Genomic DNA, 19,208 nt, shown 5'->3' with positions numbered 1-19,208 from the left:
TGGGAGAAACAGCCCGTTGCTTTTGACATATAACATTCTGCCTATATGGATGCACAAATAAATAAATCACTGTAAATAAGAAAGGCTTCCCATTAGGACTGAGTTCCAGCTTAAAATTAATTATGTGCCACAGTGTCTTTAAAACTGGAAGCTTTTTCTTCTCCTCCCTCCATTTGTGAAGAGAAATGTAATGAGAAACAAAAGCTCATCTAACAATTACACGCCTTTCCCTGTTCAAAGGACTGGAGAAGTCAAATTCTTCCTTAATACAGAAACAATATTAAATCATGATTTTAAAACTTCTCCCATCTTTTCTGCCCACTCCTGACTTTCTGATTGCGTTTTGAGATATTTCACCCATTTAAGTCACCATATTCCCAGCATTCTGTCTTTACTCTTTTAATTCTTTTGTTTTTCTCCTCTATAACTTCTTCTCCCATCAATATTCCATCTTATCAGCAACACTTTTATTGAAGTTTTTATTCTTTTGAAAGGTAATAGACCACTACGTCACTGATGCGCTGCTAGTGAGAGCTAAAAGAGAAACTGTTAAACAGAGGTCAGAGAATGCAGTTGACTGAAAAATTGAGTGATTAGCCCCAAGAGAAGGACAACCAGTCACTGCATTGCTTCCAAAATCCAGTTATAGCAATATAAATGCTGTTATTTATCCCATTAGTTAAAAGGTTGTGTAGGCTGCAGCGATGCAGACGTGCTCTTCATATCTAGAATGTTTTGGAGCTGAGGCAGTAGGAGAAACTTTATGAAGTGCGAGACCTTTATTCTGTGGCTAAAAGCTGCAGCATTTAACGAGGCAGAAGATGAATTGGGCAGATAGGAAGAGAAACCGATGCTTGGAACAAAGGAGCAAGGGATTGCTTTGTGCCATGAATATTGCAACTCCTTGCCCATCACCAAGAGGAGCTGCAGGGATCTTTTGTTTTTTTCAAGGAGTGACCCACAGGCACAATATATAAATGCTTTATGTTGCAGTTCTAGACTTTCAGGGGCATTCTGGATGCTCTTACCTCATAAGTTGGCTGAAAGGAAAAAAAAATACTAAAGTTAGTCAAATGATTTGATAGTAAAAACTGCTACGTAAGTGGGAAGTTATTATTATAGCAGGTATGTGCTGGTGGTGATAAAGAGCCTGAAATACTGAGTTTTGCTGGCAGTTTTCCATTTTTATTCTAGAGCAGGCCCTGTGCACACTCTCCTGAGGGCTTTAAAAATTGATAGTTGTTTTGGTAGTATTAAAATGTCCAAAGGCAAAAGGGATCCACCTTTTCTCTTGCATTTCCTGCTGTTGTTTTTCTTTGTATTTGTTTCTTTCTTAAACGTAAGCTGCCAAGTAGAAATATCTCCTTTTTTCACTCCTGCTGCTCAATTTTCTTTCTAATTCAAATAGCTTTTTTCAAGTGGGTATTTAGGCTTAGCAAGTAACTAGTGGGGCTGCATCTGTCTCTCTGTTCTGACGTTTTACGTATTGTCTCCCTAATACCTCAACACTTCTGCCCTTGCTGTTGTCCTTTAGATATCTGCCAAAAATCAGAAGATACTTATACTTTGTCAGTGCTTCAACTGTGAATAATAATTCCACCTTAGCCACTGCAGTTAATGTAGAAGGTCACTGCGTACCTGTGAAGTACTATAGGCAAAAAAACCCTTCCAGGTGTTATTTGTCAGCCAGGCTCATACAGTGTGAGTGAGTTTCCTACAACAGCAAGTTATTATAATGGTTGTGGTGCAGGTGGCAGACAAAAACAGGACAAAACATGTTTCATTCACTATTCCCAGCACTGTAATTATTGTCTTGTCCACCTAATTTTGTAATTCAATTTACCTGAGTTGTTTTATCCTAATAATAAAACCCTTTTTGCTGTAAGCTCCTGGGTGTCAGTGGAAATATATTTATTGTCTCAGCTCTTTAAAACAGAACAGTGGAGGACTATTGGGGTTACATCAGAGCCATGAAATGATATTCTGATGGCCTTCTGGACTGATTCCATTGGAGGAGTGAGTCCCCAAGGCTGCTTTAAAGCAGGAAATGCTAAAAGAGGCTTTCTGAGAGGAAAACAAAGCTTTCTGGGCTGTAAATGCAGCTGCAGCAAATCCCAGAGCCTCACTTTGAGTCTTTAAAAAAATTAGTCTGTGGGAATATTGTCTGTATTTAAGCAGAGTTCGTTTCACAGGAGCCTTATGTCGGTGTGAGCAGCCGTGGCAGCCGCCTTGCAGGGCTGCCGTGGTTGGGAGCTCCTGTCCCGCAGGACGTGCTCCTGGGACACAGCTGCCGCTGGCCATGCTGTGCCAGGGCTGCCAAAGATGGGTTCTGGCAGTCTGCGGGCTCTTTGTGAGTCACAAGAGGAGCAGAACTGGATGCTGGGGTGAGCAGAGGTGGTGTTCTGCCTTGTGAAGACCTGTAAGTGTGGCTTTTCTGGGTGAGCTGCTGAGCTGGGACACCTCTGAGCAAGAGCAAGTCCAGCCGGTAGGCAGCAGTGGAAAGGCAGTGACAGTTTTGTATTGCAAGTGGTGTTTTTAACCTGGTGCAGCTTCTGTTACATGTATAAGAAGGTCCTTACATTTTCTGACAGTGAGTGCCCGTGGTTCTCCTGAGGCCTCAGAACTAGCAGTACAGATGATGCTTTGGTTTTTATCCTTACCAAACGTTTCCCTGTGACTTGCTAATAACTTGTCAGTCCATGCAATTTCCTTCTGAGCTGATGGTAATTTTTCATTTCTGACTGATCTTCATCTTATCAATGTCTTTAGGCTAAAATTTGGTTTTTTTCTGTATTTGTTTTTCTCCTGGATAATGATAGCCTATGTAACTCTTCATGCTCAGTTATCCTATTAATTTTTGGAATTTTTCCGTAAGTCCCAGCATCTAAGAGTTATTTATTGTTTAGCCTTAAGGAAGAGAAGTAGATGAGTGATTCAACATCAGCACAGGCTATTTCTGTCCTGTGCTTCTGTCCCATCCTCCCTCCACACGCACTCCCTGTCCTGCCCTGTGCTGGTGCTGACACTTGTCTGACCCATGGGGAGCCAATTTAGGTAGCAGCTTCAGCAGGAGAGCAGCTCCTTTTTCTCTGGCAGCGCTTCCAACACTGCTAATGCAACATACCAGCAGGCAGCTGCCAAAATAGGAAGGCCTTGTTCTGTCCCATCACTCCTTGCTTATACTGGCTGTGAAGTTCGATGGAATCTTTCCTGATCTGGTTTAACACACTAAAGAAGAAGAAAATGTACGTGCATAATTTTTTTTTCCCTTCTGGGTTATTTTTTTGCCATGGCAGTATATTAAAGTGGCCTGTGAAGGCATTGGACAGGTGCAAAAGCTAGAGGAGAGAAAACAACCAAACAAGAAAACAAACAAAGCCACAGAGGTGTTGTCAAATATGTGCCAGAAAGTGGCACAAGGAAGAGAACAGATTTGGAGTTGGACTGGAAGGAGGAAGAATGGACTGCACCAGGTCAGATTGGCCACAGTGAAACTGGTTTCGCTCCTCTCCCACTTCTGCCCAGTCATTCCTGCTCTCTTGAGTTGTGCAAGGGCTCAGGAAATCAGTTTAGTCACAATCATCTTGTTCATTTAAGAGTTTGTTAAGTCTGGAGAGTGAAAATCATACATGTTGTCATAGGTGCAGACTTGAGCCAAAGATCGGTTCTAATGCAGTATTCCTCTTAAAAGTTTCATTTCTTTTTCCATGCAGAAATGGGACATGATTTTACTCGGGGGTAGATAAACAACTTAATTTTAACACTTGCAATACTTTTATGAAGCAAACGAAAAAAGATATCTGTTTTTTTTTTTTTAAATGTTTACCAGAAAGCTGTGGTACTAAGAGCATGTTGAATACAGAGAGAGAAGGGAGCTTTTGGGTTGTTGACCTCTGGTGCTGCAAGACACCACAGCCTTTTTTATATTTCTTTTTATCAATTCTCATGCTCCATTGAAAAACAAGTGAGGTTTCTTGCCCTTCCAACTCTTGTAAAACTGTTCAAAATACACACTTCCAAGTTAATCTTAAATAAACTCACCATCCTCTGGGTTTGGGCCAACACAAAGACATTTTTGCTAAAATAATACAAGGTAGACCTTTTCTGGAGACTTAAGTTCCATAGAGTTTGTAACCATGGCATCCCTATAATCTCTTCTTCCCGTTCCCTCAATCCTTGTAAGTCAGAGTTATTGTTTCTAAAAAACCTATAGTAGGATCCAGGCACAAATGGGAGAAGTATTAACATTGAACCTGTAAGAGAAGAAATGTCTCCATTCTTTTGACTTATGTGTTCTGAAGTATTCCATGTAGGGACAAATTTAATTCTCTTAGAAAGGGTTTAAAAGCAGCAGAAAGCTCTTGTGTTACATGTACCAATGTAGCCAAAGTGCTAGTTTATGTAAAACAACAGATTGTTTTGTTTAAGATAATTTGAAGGAAAACTTAAATCTGCAAGTATTGGTCTGTGGTCTTAGATGATTCAGTTGAGTTTGGGAAGTCTATAAGGTAAATGAAAGAAAAGGCATAAGAAGTGTAATGCTTCATCTTGGCTTGAAAGAGCCACATTTCAAAACATTTTCGAAGTTTAAAACACCAAGTAAAAGTAAGAGGCTTTTTTGTATTAGTTTAGACTTTTACACTTAGGATGATTTCTAATAACTTCGAGGTATTTATGGTCAAATATTTCAGTTTGCAACCAGTGTACTTTTGAAAGTTTCTGAGAAGTTCATTAGGACAACACTGTTAAGAAGAGTTGTATAATAGGTCATGCTAATTAAATGAGGATTGTACTGTTAGAAATTAGAAAAATAAAATAGGTCATGGAGTTCTAAAAGCAATCTATTATATATGCACCGTTCACATTATTATTATTAATACATGCATCATTTGAATGTTTTAGAGTCTGTTTCTAAATATACATATATATTCTAATGTTTGATGTTCTTGCTTTTTTTAGGTATTCAGAAGATTATTATCTTCACATAGTCACAAAACTGCAGAACTGCACGTGGATAAGGAGACCAGAAGAATCTACAAAATTCAGGTAATTTTCATTGTCTCATTTAGAAAAACTGTTGAGCCTAGATTTGTCTAACAAGCCATCAATTTAAATCTTCTCTTTTGAAAATATAATTTTATATTGCTTTTAGGCTGTATTTGTAGCTATCCATTTCTATTAATCTTTTGATGATGGGGCTGTTCTTTATTTGAATTGAACTGTGCAAACTGAGTAGGATAAAAGAGCTATATAAATGAAGTAATTTCACTGATCTCCACTATAATGAATAGTTAAATAACTTAAGAAGAATGGATTAAAATATTCCTGACACAAAACCTACTGTATTAAAAAATAATATAAGTAATGTGATTTTTGTCCATCTGAATTGGCACTCTGGTAAAAGAGTGTGTAGTGAAGCAGAGTACTTCTGACTCCATGACTATTGCTTCTATTATAGAAGTGCCCAAGGCACTCATTAGGTTTGATGATGTGTGTTGTGGCCCCTGAGCACGTGGTGACATCTGTCCTTGTTCGGGATGGTGCAGAAGTACACGCTTAGTAGGGACAGTGATCCCTGAAAAGCTTCTACTCTCATTTGGAAATGCATCATGCTGGTTTTAGAGAACAGCTTTGCTGTGCCAACTCTGTTTTCTCCAGGGGGAAATACTCTTTTGAATTACATTATTTCATGGATCAGAATTAAAGATTCTGTCATGATCATTAAAAATAAATAAATTGACCTACCTTCCAATTCTTTGGAAGGTTGAAAACCTAATATCCATGTGCTTGGCGTGATACTCTTGGAAGAAGTATTAATAGTTTAGGGCAGGGATAAAGGGTTTTCTGCAACATGAATTGCTATGTTTGCTGTGTATCGTAACTGACCAACGGCGATTCCCAAAGCTGAGGTAGGAAAACACAAGGTTTAAGAAACTTTGGGTTAACTCAGGAAGGCTTTAGCTGTGCACAGAGATATCAGAGCATGATAAGGAACTGTAGAAGCAGCCCATTCTGTATCACAACCGGCAGGTGTCTTGTACAGAGTTGACAAGAGGCAAAACTGCTCTAATCTGCTCTTTACCTTGCTACATTTAGACTTTTAGTTTTCCAGTCTTTTTTTTATAACTTCTCTTCCTTACGAGGGGAGAAGGGACCAGCCACCACTTACCAGCAATTTGTCAGTTCTTCTGCTGTGCTAGTGTCAGAGTAACCACTCCTTGTTCCAGCTTCACTTCTTCATTTATTGCTTGTGCAGTCCCCCGTCTACTGGGCAACTTCTTCTGCATCTTCTGGGCCTATGGGAATCAAACATGACACCCTCTATGTAAATAGTCATATGAGACTGTTGGACTTTAAGTACAAGATGCTTTACTGTTCCTCTTACTGTCTTTGCTTTCCAGCAAGGAGTGTGGGCCGTAAGTAGTCAAGATGGGTCATACAACCAATTATTAGACTGGAAATATTCAAAAGTGAAAACTGGGGGGTGCACCAAGCCACTTATGAAATGTGGGCTGTATGTACATTGAGGTGAGCTTGCTAGGTTAAACTTAGCTCAAATTCCAAGTGAAAAAAAATATTTTGAAACCCATGATTCGGCAAAGGCTAGACAAACTCTTGTTACTTAATTGACGTTCCATGGATGTGCTGTTATGGTTTAATTGCTTTTTAACATCCAAACTAGCTCGAGTATTAGCTAGTACACATGCCATGCTGCAATTCTGGTGACAGTACTGTATATTCTTGTGTCCCTGTAAAATCTGATCTTCTTTGATGTCTAAAAATTCCATTGATACGATCAAGGACTGGTACTTTGGTTTAGGGTGTTGCAGATGATTATTTTACAGAAAACGCATGCTTTTGCATAAGTCTTTTTTTTTTTTTCCATTCTCAAGCTCCTTTCTGTTGTTTTCTGGAAATAGGATATTAAAATTTTACAGTTGCCCTTGCTCCCAGACCATACTGGAGACTTTCAAAGCTCTTATCAGTTGGTCAATAGAGGCTTCAAAAGAAAAGATTAAAAAGAAAAAGAGATAAAAACATATCCAGTATAAAATTCACTGACTAATTATTCTGTATACACTCCAAGCTTACAGCACTCCTAAACTTATTTGTTTGGCTTAAGCACAAGAGCCTGGAACTAGCTTTGCAAGAACACTAGCTGAGAAATGATGAATTGACGGAGCTCTATAGGTAACAAAGCTTCTAGAAATGTGGTGAAATAAATGAATTCATAATCCCTTGGCTGTACGTATCTTCCTTTTTCTAACTTTGCCTAGTGTCAGTAATTCATAATATTTGTGTAATACAACTATTATTTATTTCTAAAAAATCTCATTAAGTGGGTAGATAAATACACACGTTTTGCAGAAGAGGAAATGAATCTGGGAGGGGCTGTGCAGCAGGAATGGGGTGACACAGCCAACCACCCGCAGGTGCGGAGCTCGAAGCAGCCTGTGCCGTATCATTCACCTGCTTGTGCCACCAGAAATCTGCTGCTGACGAGACTGCAGAGAAGCTGCTTGACTTGTTTCCCGTGTTTGCCCATCGGTTAAATGGAGTGAACACTTAGCTGCTTCTCAGCCGTGGTGTCACTTGTATGACATCTCTCTGTATTATCCTGAAGTTCTGAAGAACAGGCATGCATATTTATAAGGGATTTAATGTCTTCTCCTTCGGGGCATAAACTAACCTCTAATTAATAAGGTTCAAAAGCAGCTTCCTGTGGGGCAGCGGATTTCTCAGAGAATCTTTCATATGTTTTCCTTTGCAGCTTTTGCTGTTGGCTGCCGTCATACTGTAGTGGAGTGGAGCAATATGTGATCTGAGCCAGCAACGGTTATGTTCCTAGAAGACAGCACTGTGTGCCAATGAGTGCACATCAATCCTCTTTGTGAGCTGGAATCTCAACAGATCCTGGCCAAATAAAAGAATATAAATTAGAAGTGCAATGCAGGAAAGAAATAACTTGTCTTTGTATTTGGCAGAAGGGTTACAGCTGACAGCCACATGTGGCACAAACCACAGTGTTTTTACCAACCCATTGTACAAAAAGCAAAGTGCAGGATTCCAGGGTCACCCTCATTTACTTAGCTCATCCTTGCCATGCAGCTGTGTAAACTGTGTCCGTTTGTTGTCAGAGAGCTGCCCTTTTTCTCTCCAGATGGCTTCCTCTGAAGCTGCTCTGCTGTGCATGCTCACGTCCACTTGGCTAGATAGTATCTGCCAGTGGTCGGTGGCTCTTGACAGCTACATGATGTTTACTCATGTGTTTCTCAAAATCAAGAAGAATCATGAGGCAAGTACAAGCCATGATGTTCTCTTTAATAGCTCCCATATCCACAGTCCATCTTCTCTGGCTGATTTTTGCCTGGCCTCTGTCAGGGAACCAGTGTTCTGGCCTTTCACTTATTTCAGTATCTGTAATGCTGACATCAGCACTGCCAGACTTAGGCTGCCCTCAGAGGAGCAAGTGCAAGCACTTGGTTCATTGCTCTTATAATCTAGTTAGATTTATTATGCCCCACAATAATGTTTGTCAGTCATTGCTAAAGAGGTTTCATCTAATTTCACAATAGAAGCTGGCAAAGGTTACGTATCTTTACGAGAAGTGGTGCAAATGGCATCCTACTAACAGTGATTTGGGAAAGTCTTCTCCAATATTTACTGCTACTGACTTGTAGAGAACTATTTAAGTATTTGTGTTTCAGATCTTTCCTTTATGAAATTCAGCTGTGCTTCTTTTGTTCTTTTATTTTTCTTGTTCTTTATGGCTCTGCAGTCATCTAGTGTCTCCACATTATCCCTTTTTTTCCGAAGCCCACCTGAATTTTTCCTCCATTTTCAGATTTACATCAGCTCTAACTTATTTTAGACAAAGCAAGACCTCAGGTTTCTTAGTTATAAGAGAGGACTGGTAGAAAGGGAGGGGACATAATCTTGCAGCTGCCTGGAAGTGTCAGTCTTAAAGCTCCGGGAAAAAGCTATGCCGGTAGCTTCCTCTGTAAAGGAAGGCTCTTCTACAGAGCTACAGTCAGAAGAGTCTCAGGTTCCCTAGGTAACCTGAATATTAATTATTATATTAGTATTCTTCAAAGGTTTTGCACTTAAAAGAAATGTTTCATTAGTGTAACAAATTACAGAGCCCAACTGGGTGTAAGCTATAATTGTTTTTTACACCTCCACATCTCTTTTGCTTTATAGACTTATAAGCTTGATTTATTCTCATTTGGGCTATACACCCATTGTGGCAAATAATCTGCGGATTTTCCCAATACTTGCAACTCCTCTCTTTTTTTGCTGTTTTTGCTGGAAGCTAATAAATGGCTAAAACAGCCCTCAAAATGACAGGAGTTGGGGGGGACATGGAGAAAGGCTGAGCAGATGCTGCATTTCAGAGAAGCCTCTGGGCGTTGTTTTTCTGGGCAATCTCGCTGAGCTTGGAGCCTGGCAAAGCAATGCGACAGTTCTTCAGGAATGGTGTCGCACTGCAATAGCCCCGTGTGAGCTGTGGATACTGGGCCTCCTCCCCATGGAAATACCATTCCTGACAAACCTTATTTGCGTCTGATAACAAAGGGAGAAAAAAATTCCTGGGTGTAAAATACACTTTTAAAACCCCTGATGTTACACTGCAGTTTAGCTGGCACACTGCTCCGCCTCACCAAAATATTTTTAACTTGTTTAAAAAAAAAACCAAAACAATAAAAAAACAAACCAGAAAAACACCACTTCAAAAAGGAACCCTGGGTCTTGAGAAGAACAGTTAAAAGATCAAACCATTTTCCTAGTCCTGTAATTTCCCCTCCTGTTTTTTATTCCACTCGACCTCTATTACACTTTTCCTACTTTAATATCTCTTCTGAAAAGTGTGTTAAACATTCCTGCAGATTATAAAATCCCACTCTTTCTTGAAGAGGTTGATTTGTACTGTGCTACACTCTAACATATATAACAGCATTGCTTAACACATCTGTGTACTGCACTGAACCACAGCTGAAACACAAATAAATACCCTGCAAGGTCAATTTATGCTTACATAAGCTCACACCACCACATAATCAATAGCTTTCCTAACACTAAACAGATCAATAATTCCACTGTACTCACTGAAGTCTTCCATTCCAGTACACAAGAAAGCACACAGAACTCTGAAATTACAGTATGATTTAAGAGTACATTTGCTGCATAGGTTTAATAGATCATGTGTAAAATCAGGAGTACGTATTCAGGGACACATTTCTAATTCAAAGGAGAAAAAGGCTGGGTGGAAAGATAGGAATTGGTGACAGTTTGGAGAAATGGTTAAATCTTTTAATTGCTCTACAGACGACTTACTTTTCTAAAGGTTGGAGGACTCCTATAAGGGAAACCTAATTTTGGATCAGACTGAGTTAATTATGTCTTCATGGCAGATTCTTTAAATAATCTTTGGTTTGAAAATTTTATTACACTTTTTACATATTCAGCCTTGATTTCAGATTCAACCCCATTGGCTTTCATTGTCTTAGACATTTATGGTGTTACTTCATTTATAGGCAGCTCAAGGGCTGTCAGTGTAGCATTGCCCTTCAGCACATTCTGTCTCAGATATCAGATTTAACCACTCTTTTCTAAAAGATTGGGATATGTCATAATATGCCTCATTGCACTTTGGTGCTATTGACTTGGATTGACAAGAACCTGGAGAAACCTGTATCATTCTCCAGAGCCCCCAGTGCAGTACAATAAGATAATTGCTTGCTCATTAGAAAATATTATAGCAGTGGACATAGATAAAAGGTAGTCTTGCTGTTAGTAGTTGCACCAATGAAATTTTGCTATTGTATAGTGGAATTTTTTTGTGGGTTCTTCTCTGTACTGTCGCGATAGTCTCTTCAGTATGAAACTTTGAAGTCTTTGTTGTCATCATATGTGCAGTACAATAGTTTGCATGAAGTAATGATTACAAATACCCAAGCTAGGTGAACTATTAAAACAAGCTATCAGGCAAGCATAGACTTTTCCTGGTTATTAGTAATCCACAGACTTTTGTCACTTGAAATACTTTACCCTTTATTCAAACGATATGACAAACTGTGCTGTGAAATACACTGAGCATCAGGCTTACAGGAGTTATAGCTTAAAATATTTGCTAGTCTTTGTGTTCGGTTTTCTCTTTTGTGTGGTGTTTATATGGGGGTAACTGAAGATCCACAAAGATACATGTCTGTGTAAGCATTGCTGGTGTGGATAATGTGCAGTATCAGTGCTTTATAACAATACTGATATTCTTTTTGCAAACAAACATTCACTTGTACAGATGTTTGTAAATGATGACTTAGAATCAAATAGAGTCAGGCTGTTACTGAAAGGGCTTTGGCCACATAACGGTAACAAAACCAGGATAAACAAAGATCTGCAGTTGTTGAAATTCTGCACCTTGCCTAGGCAACCTGTTTCAATGTGCTTCCTAATACCGAACTTAAGCTTTCTTCAGTGCAAATTAAGATGATTTCCTCACCTTCCCCATTGTGGCCTCAGGGGACAGCTGAGCATCTACTATTTAGAACAGTGTTTTGCATATTTTGATACTGCTGCAGTGTCCATCCTCATCCACTTTCCACCTCCTCCCACCTCAGTTTAGTCCAATGCATAATGACAGTGAAATATTTCAATCTCCCCAGCAATGAGGAATGCCCTCTGGCCTCAGGTCTACAGGCACTGGTGTCACACTGAAGTGTAGTCCACACAAAAGAAATACTGTTGAGTTTACACAGTTTTGCCAGATTCTGTAAGCTTACGTCTTCCTGGGGCTGCTGTAGCCCCCTGAGGATCACGGTTACCTGTATTGGCCCAGTGGTCCAGCTCTAGGCTGGTCAGAGAGTTTCAGTGATACACCCTCCTTCTGTGTCTCAAAGTACGAGGCTGTGTGAAGTTTGGTGCAGAAGCAAGTGCTTTTTCACAACGGATATATATACCTGAATAAAATATTTAAAGAAATATAGAACAAAATGACTTTAGCTAAGCATTTCTAATGGAAGAAAGTGTTCCGAATAAAACCCATTCTGCTTACTGCAGGAGGATGAATCAAAGGTCCTTTTGGTGCTTGTATCAGTAGTTTGAAGGAGTGGACATTTTTGAAACTCTGCAGAAGCTCTTTGCATAAAGGCAAATTTCATCCTTATTATAGATTCTTCCCATTCTGCTCAGGATAAGGGCAGTGCTGGATTTTGGACCAGCTGAGAATCTGCTAGCCCTCTACTAACTGTTGGCTGCTTTAGCCCTTATGTCTGGTTCAGACAGCTGTTGGAAGGAAGATGTTGAGATGTTTGCAGGTGCTTCAAGGATGTCTGGCCAGGCACGTGCAGCCTGTACGCAAGCACTGAACGAGCTAAAATGCATATATTCATATGAGCCCAGGACCAAGCTGAGCTAATTAATTTTGCTGCTAGGAGGGATACAATAGTTCTGGCTGAGCTTCTTGGCTACAGAGCTGCTACAGGAGCTGCAAGAAACTACATCAGCATCTTTAGATCCTGCAGATACTGACTGACATCCACTAAATAGAGTGAATCCATGTGAAGTGTTTTGTTACGTGGAGGCATTTGGAAACATGTACAGTCAAGGCAGTAGTCTGCTATTACTACCTGCAGTTCAGCGTGGACTAACTGCATAGCAGCTGGAAAACAACATTATTCTTTTGGCTTGTCTATTGACAGTTTGGTAACTTGCTTCAGAAACCAGGTTTTTCTTAGGTTCTCAGCACCCAAAAACCTGAAGAAATTATCTGGATGCCATGTGGGCTCACAATTCTATCTCCGCTGACCTCAGTATAAAAATGGGTCCAGCATCCTTGGTCCATAAAGGATGAAATTTGGCGAAAGCATCTGCTGAGCAACAAAAAAGATTCTCCAGTGCAACAATGACTCTGCATTGTCTAGTATGAACAAAACTTCAGAGACGAGTGCAGCACACCACTCCAGTTAGGTTATTGATTAAGACTGTCATGATGGTACTTACTCAGTTTCATGAGGTATGTGTTACCAGTCCAAATGGTATAGTCTTTTTCCAGGTACTGATTTTGTTCCTTATTTGTTACAAGTGAACTTTCCAGATAATGCAGTTGACTCCCGTTCTTCTTATCTTGGCATAAGAAATATCTGTGGTTGATGTTACACCTCAGGATTTAAAAATAGCACTTCGGTCTCACTCTGCTTCCAACTGCCTGCAGGAGAAATGTTGGTGAGAAGGCTTCCTGCAAGTAAGAAACTGGCAGTACCAGCCTGTGCTCCAGAGGAGATACTTTTCAAACCTAGGGCCCTACAAAACTTGGGTACTTTGACTCCAGCTTCCTTCACTCTGGGCATCTAACGCTGTGGCTGGATCATAAAAACACTTTGTTCTAGGGCATTCCCCAAGCCCAGCAGCTCTGTTAACAACTGGAACTTAAACCTTCTTACCGTAAGCTACATCCATGTTCTTACACATATCTGAGGTGGCTGATGAGCCCGTGTAGCAAAATGCCATCTTCCAAGAGCTGCCATCCCAGTCAGAATGTACAATTTGGATCACTTTCTACCCTTCCAAGGAAAATGCACAGTTTGGCTTTAAAGTAGTACAGTTTGGTTCCGTTAAGATTCTGACCCATGTCTCTTACCCCACCATCTGGTTAGGCACTTTGTCGTATGATAGGTTTTAACAATTTCTCTCCTCGGGCAGCATGAGACATGAGTTAAAATGTCTTGGCTTTGCAACACCTTATGTATAGCACTTGTTAAAAGAATTGGCTTGTACGATACGTGTCATAATCTTATGAAGTGCATGCTCTTTAGGGTATAATTACCTTGTGACAGAGACCACAGATGACATTAATACGATGATGATAATTGCAGTAATAGCTTGCTTGAACTGCCCAGTCTCTACCACTTCCTCATTGTTTGCTGTCAGTTACAGAGGTACCATGTGTCACAGCTTGTACAAAATCCTATGTGAACAGATCGCTAAATATATTGCCAATGGATATTGCTGACTTCAGGCTCCGTTCTCACTGGATCTCTGTACATGGTTGCCTGAGCACAGTGGGATTCTCTGTCATGATGTGATCTAAGTACGAGGTTTCTGTTGTTACCTCCAAATTTCTAGTACATATGCTCTTAGGTAACGTAAGTATATATGTCTTTTATGTATATTCTCTTATTCTCACTGCGTTTCTGAACTAGCCTGGCTCTGTTTTACTTCCTCAGTGGATCCATAATATTAATTTAAACGATTACTTTCTAATTAATTCTGATATCTGTTTTTCTTCCAGGCTGTTTCTGCTTTTATTGAAGCACTCATTCTTTTGGAATGAGGAACAAAAAGCAAAACTGTGTCATCTGTGTTAATGAATGTTATCTATCATCGGTTTGCTTTTTCAGGTTTTGGTCGCCATCACACACAAAACAGCTGTTTTCCTAAACCTGGGCAAGAATATTCTGGCATTATTCCTTCTCCTCTGAACACCCCGTGGTTGACACAGATAATACATGGGCCTGCTTGTTTTAGCTTTATGAAAAAAATCAAGAAAATCAAAGTTATTTGTTTTACGATTGCTCATGTCTGTGTGATTGGCAGGGAGCAGCGAGGAACAGCTGCTCCCTAAGGGACAGGGATCAGGGTCCCAGCACAGTGACCTGGCCAGCAGAGGCGGGACTGGCAGCCACCCCATCCCATCCCAACCGGGAGCAGGGCAGTCCCAGGCATCAGGCACCTCCCCGGGGACGTAACGGGCACAGCTGGAGACCAGCTCTGCTGCTGTGTCACTAGGACAGGGACTGATGGCTCTGGGGGCTGACCTGGGTCCATGGGCAGGGGTGGCGGTGGCCCCAGGGTCAGGGGTGGTGAGCCTTGGTGGTGCCCTCAGGACCTGATGGTTGTACCTGAATCCTCTTGTTAGTGCAGCACACATTAAGGGTAGAAAGAGCTGGTTATAGGAAATAGTGTATAAGAAAAACAAGTGGACGCTAGTCAGGAGTGCTTCAATACCATCTGGTGTTCCCAGATTTCATCATTTGGCTCTCCTCCCTCATTGCTCCATTTGTATTTTTCTGTATGTTTAAAACAGGACACTATATGCCCAGAGCAATTGCATTCACCATGTGTGCATCTCCTGACCAACAGAGCACAGTCTCTGTTCCATCCCCATTATTGTGCCTGCTGGTTTTCATTGACCATAGAGCCCCCCTTGCTCCTTAAGGCAGTGGGAATCACTCTTCAGGAGTGGAGCTGAATATGGCTTGTGGAAACATGACCCCTACTGTTTCCTCCCCCAGGAGGAATCTTTCCCTTTGACATTTCTTGGTCGTTGGATGTTCTTGGACATTCTCCTAGCATGATTATTTCAGATCTGTGCCATCCCAGCACCCAGTCGTTCTCAGTGTTCCTCACACATCTGGAAACGCTGAGGAGTTTCAGAGCTCATTATTCAAAACATGTTAATATGTCCCAGTAATCCATCTGACGATTGAAATGGTACCCTTTCCTTTGGTATTTTATGTAGGATTCCAACCAACCTTCCCAACACTTTTTTTCCCCCCATTTTGACCATTATTTCAAGAGAAGTGAGACTGAGATTTATCCCAGACCTGTTCATTCTCTTCCCTGTCTTCCAGGAAACATAATCCTTGAGTTCTTCCATGTGCCAGACTATGCCTCATCTCTATCAGAAATAAAATTACATTGTTATTAGATAATTGTTCTGTGCATGTTCTTGATAAAGTGGAATGAAACAACTTCTCTTGCCTGTGTCTTACCCTATTAAAGTCAGCTTACTTTCAGCCAGAATTTGGCCTGTTATTGTTTAACCAGTTCTAATGGTTTGGGTTTACCTCACTTACTTTAAAAGTTTCTATTCCTCTGTCTCTAAATGTAGATATTGCTTTTATTCACAATTAACCTTCAGTGTTGGGACAGGAAATATTTTTCCCTGCTGTGTTATCTTCTTAAAAATTCCAAGCAATTCTGCTTTCAATGAATTTTCATCTCTAAATGGTTAGTAGTTCTCTTAGTATCTCACCTAATGAGATAGCTATGCCCTAACGATTGACAGATAATGTCTGGCCATTATTATTTCAGCCTTACGGTCGGAAAATCGGATCCGGTGGCAGCAGAGAGAATATTGTTCCCTAAAGCGAAATGAATTGTAGTGTTTTAGGTCTGATTTCAAAGGTCTGATGGGGCTTTTAATAGAATTTCACCGCTAATAATACAGAATGTTTGCACACATAATATTTTTATAAGTTTGAAAGTAACAGGAATTGTAAGACTGATGATAGCCTTCACTCATACATAAAGTCTGGATGAAACCCTTGCACTCTTTATCTATTTAAGGACTTCGGCTTGGTGTTTTGGGGAGCAGCTAGGCTGGCTGTCTCTAGTACAAAGATATCTGTCTTTTTAATTTGCCAGTTGTGATGTGGTTTATTTAACATCTGTGAAACTGTGCACAGGAAAACTGTGCTGAACAGTTGCAGAAATTAATTATTGATTTATTGGTTTTTGACCATCTAGTTGTTCACTAAGTACTATAGCCAGTACTTCCTATCACCATTCCTTTCATCTCCTTGGTTCTTTCTTTTTTTAGCCTTCTAGTTTCTTACAAACACTCATTTTATGTTGATTGAAATCACATAGTTAAATCTTTGGAGACTGAAGTCTCTCAGTGTTTCTATAATAATCTTAGCAATTAATAATAAAGAGAAGACTATTTACAACTTTTTCTGGATGGGAAAGGGAGACCAAGAGAGAAAAATAGGGTAAGGAGTTCTTGGTCTGATTAATTTCTGGACATTTATTGTGAAAATGAACTTGCTCTGCAAAGCAAGTCAAGAGAAATGACATTCTAGATGCTTTACATAGCCTTTTGTTGCTTAGTTAATTAGAACTGGTTTTTGTTCATCTAGTTCTCTGCCACCACTTTTCTACTTATTTGTCTGTCTTTGAGCAGGTTTTGTTTGGCTTTTTTGCAGGTCAGAATTAGCTTCCTGCTGTGATGCAGTTCACAATTTTATTGCTTCTCAAAGTAACAGCCCACTGGGAAGTAACATGAGTTATGAAGTGGACAGTAAAAAGACCATCCTCATTACAGAGGACATTTTTAAGATGCTGCCTGTGGTAAGAACTGTTATCCCTACCTGTTGTTATAATTGCAGTATGATATATATTTTGCGTTAGTAACAGAGCTGCTTTCTTTGATCCCTCTGGAAGAGACCTCTCACCCCTGTATGCACTTGTTCATTCACTGTGTAAGAACTCTTTTAGGCTTTCTCTGCAGTGGTGGAGGCATGGACAGGGTATAATAGATCAGATTGTAGGAAGAGTTGCTACAGAACACAAGCTCTAGCCTGGCTTGGCAGCCAGCTGAATTCAGGAGTGCGTACGCTGAGAACATCTGCCTTGCTTTTCTCATTCCTATTTTTAAAGTCATTTCAGTCTTGAACAACATTTCAAATTCCTCATATTCCCATGCCATTTCTGGTGCAGGCTTGGGCATATAACTTGTTAAAGCTATTTTGGTGATATAGAATAGAATAGAATAGAATAGAATAGAATAGAATAGAATAGAATAGAATAGAATAGAATAGAATAGAATAGAATAGAATAGAATAGAATAGAATAGAATAGAATAGAATAGAATCAAATTTTGTAATTCGGTACTTGCAATAGACATATAAGCTCTGCAGACCAGACAAAGAGGGACACAAAGATACACTTAATTTCTCACAAATAAGAGCACATGGAAGCCCTCTTCCCAATCTCTGGCATTCTTGATCTGTAAGATCCCAGCTACCATGAGTCTAGTCCTTTCTAATGCTGCTGTGAATTACTAAAACCTTAATTGCAATGGGGCTACAGTGGTTCCAAATTTAAACTGAAAAAGAAAAAAGTAGTGTGTTTTATGTATATACATACTTGCTAAGCTAGCCACAGGCATCTGGCCTTTGTCTTCTCCTACTCTCTTTTCAGAATTGAACAAAATAATTGAACATGTTGTTTTAATATATTGCCAGGCAAGGTGATGTCTGCCACTTTCCCCGTACTTTTTGCCTTATTTATTAACAGTGTCTCTTCCTGCTTCTCTTTGAGCAAGCTGATAGGAGAGGAAGGAAGGATAACATTTTGTGTGAGCAAGTTTTGACTCAATTTTACAAGTGGGTTCAGTTTCTGCAGTCAAAGTAGCCCAGCTGTTGACCTCTGTTGACTCTGTGCTCCCACAGCAGGAGAGGCTGAAGGAGATGTATGAGATGTTTCTGAGTCCCTGAGATAACAGCCAACTGTATTAATGTCAGCTGAAACAGCCAACAATTTACATTAATTTGCCAGGTTGTGATCTAAGCTGATTCACAAGTGGATGCACTTAGCTCCCATTCAGCTTCCCTGCTGCAAGACAACAACCTCTAACAAGAAGACGAGTAGAGAGGGTGACAGCCAGAGGCAGTAACCGCTCCAGTAGCCATCACATTCACCATGAATTAACCTTTACAGCACCTTCAGTTTCCCCTAAATTCCTTATTTTATATCAAAAGTAATTGTGTGATGACAAAGTAATGAGCAATTACAAAGTTACCTTCTATTAGCTGACAAAGGCAAGGACTTTGTGACAGCCTTCAGTCCATTCCAGTGCGAAGGAAAATGGGTAAATTTAAACTGTCTGCAGTACAAGTTAGTATTTAACTTGTCAAGGGTTCAGTCCACTACTAAGTAATTTTTGTGTTAAGTATATTTAAAAGGTATTAATCCAGTTTTGGCAATCCAATGTTATTCTTTCAAAGTATTGACAACAGAAGTAGAATTTCTCAGTATGCTCGTGCCTGGCATTGGCTCTTGGCTGCCCAGGCCTGCCAGCCCTGTCTGCTAAATGGTGAATGTTTTCACTGGGATTTGCTGGATTAAACCTGCAAGGACAAATGACTAAAGATGTGAAGAAACAATCAAAAGATTTATAGGGCATTGGCTGTGTCTTTTTATTTGTTTGCAGTCCTCTCCTCTTTCAGTCCAGCCCTTCAAAACCTGTGCTGTGGTTGGAAACGGAGGCATTCTGAAAAATTCCAGCTGCGGAGCTGAAATCGATCGTTCTGACTTTGTGTTTAGGTAAGAGCTGCTTGTCTTACTGAAGTGTGTCAAATGTTTCTAAAAACCTGGCAGGCTTGGAAGCGTGACAATGCCCATTTGTAGCAATGAGGAAGAATCTT

At 40.1% G+C, this 19,208-nt stretch overlaps 1 protein-coding gene across 6 annotated transcripts in view; it reads left to right on the top strand.

Moving 5' to 3' along the window:
* ST8SIA6 (ST8 alpha-N-acetyl-neuraminide alpha-2,8-sialyltransferase 6) overlaps positions 1-19,208 on the top strand; it is a 47,305-nt gene that overhangs the window by 11,336 nt on the left and 16,761 nt on the right. For all 6 annotated transcript variants that reach the window (XM_082046195.1, XM_082046198.1, XM_082046196.1 and 3 more), the window contains 3 exons: positions 4,960-5,046; positions 16,986-17,130; positions 18,995-19,107. In XM_082046195.1, coding sequence (XP_081902321.1) covers positions 4,960-5,046; positions 16,986-17,130; positions 18,995-19,107 — 345 coding nt within the window. The remainder of the gene's footprint in view (positions 1-4,959; positions 5,047-16,985; positions 17,131-18,994; positions 19,108-19,208) is intronic.

This window comes from Streptopelia decaocto (genome assembly GCF_964273445.1).
Source record: "Streptopelia decaocto genome assembly, chromosome: 2".
Taxonomy (NCBI): domain Eukaryota; kingdom Metazoa; phylum Chordata; class Aves; order Columbiformes; family Columbidae; genus Streptopelia; species Streptopelia decaocto.
Note: the sequence above shows the minus strand (reverse complement) of the source record. Positions and strands in the feature narration are given on the sequence as shown.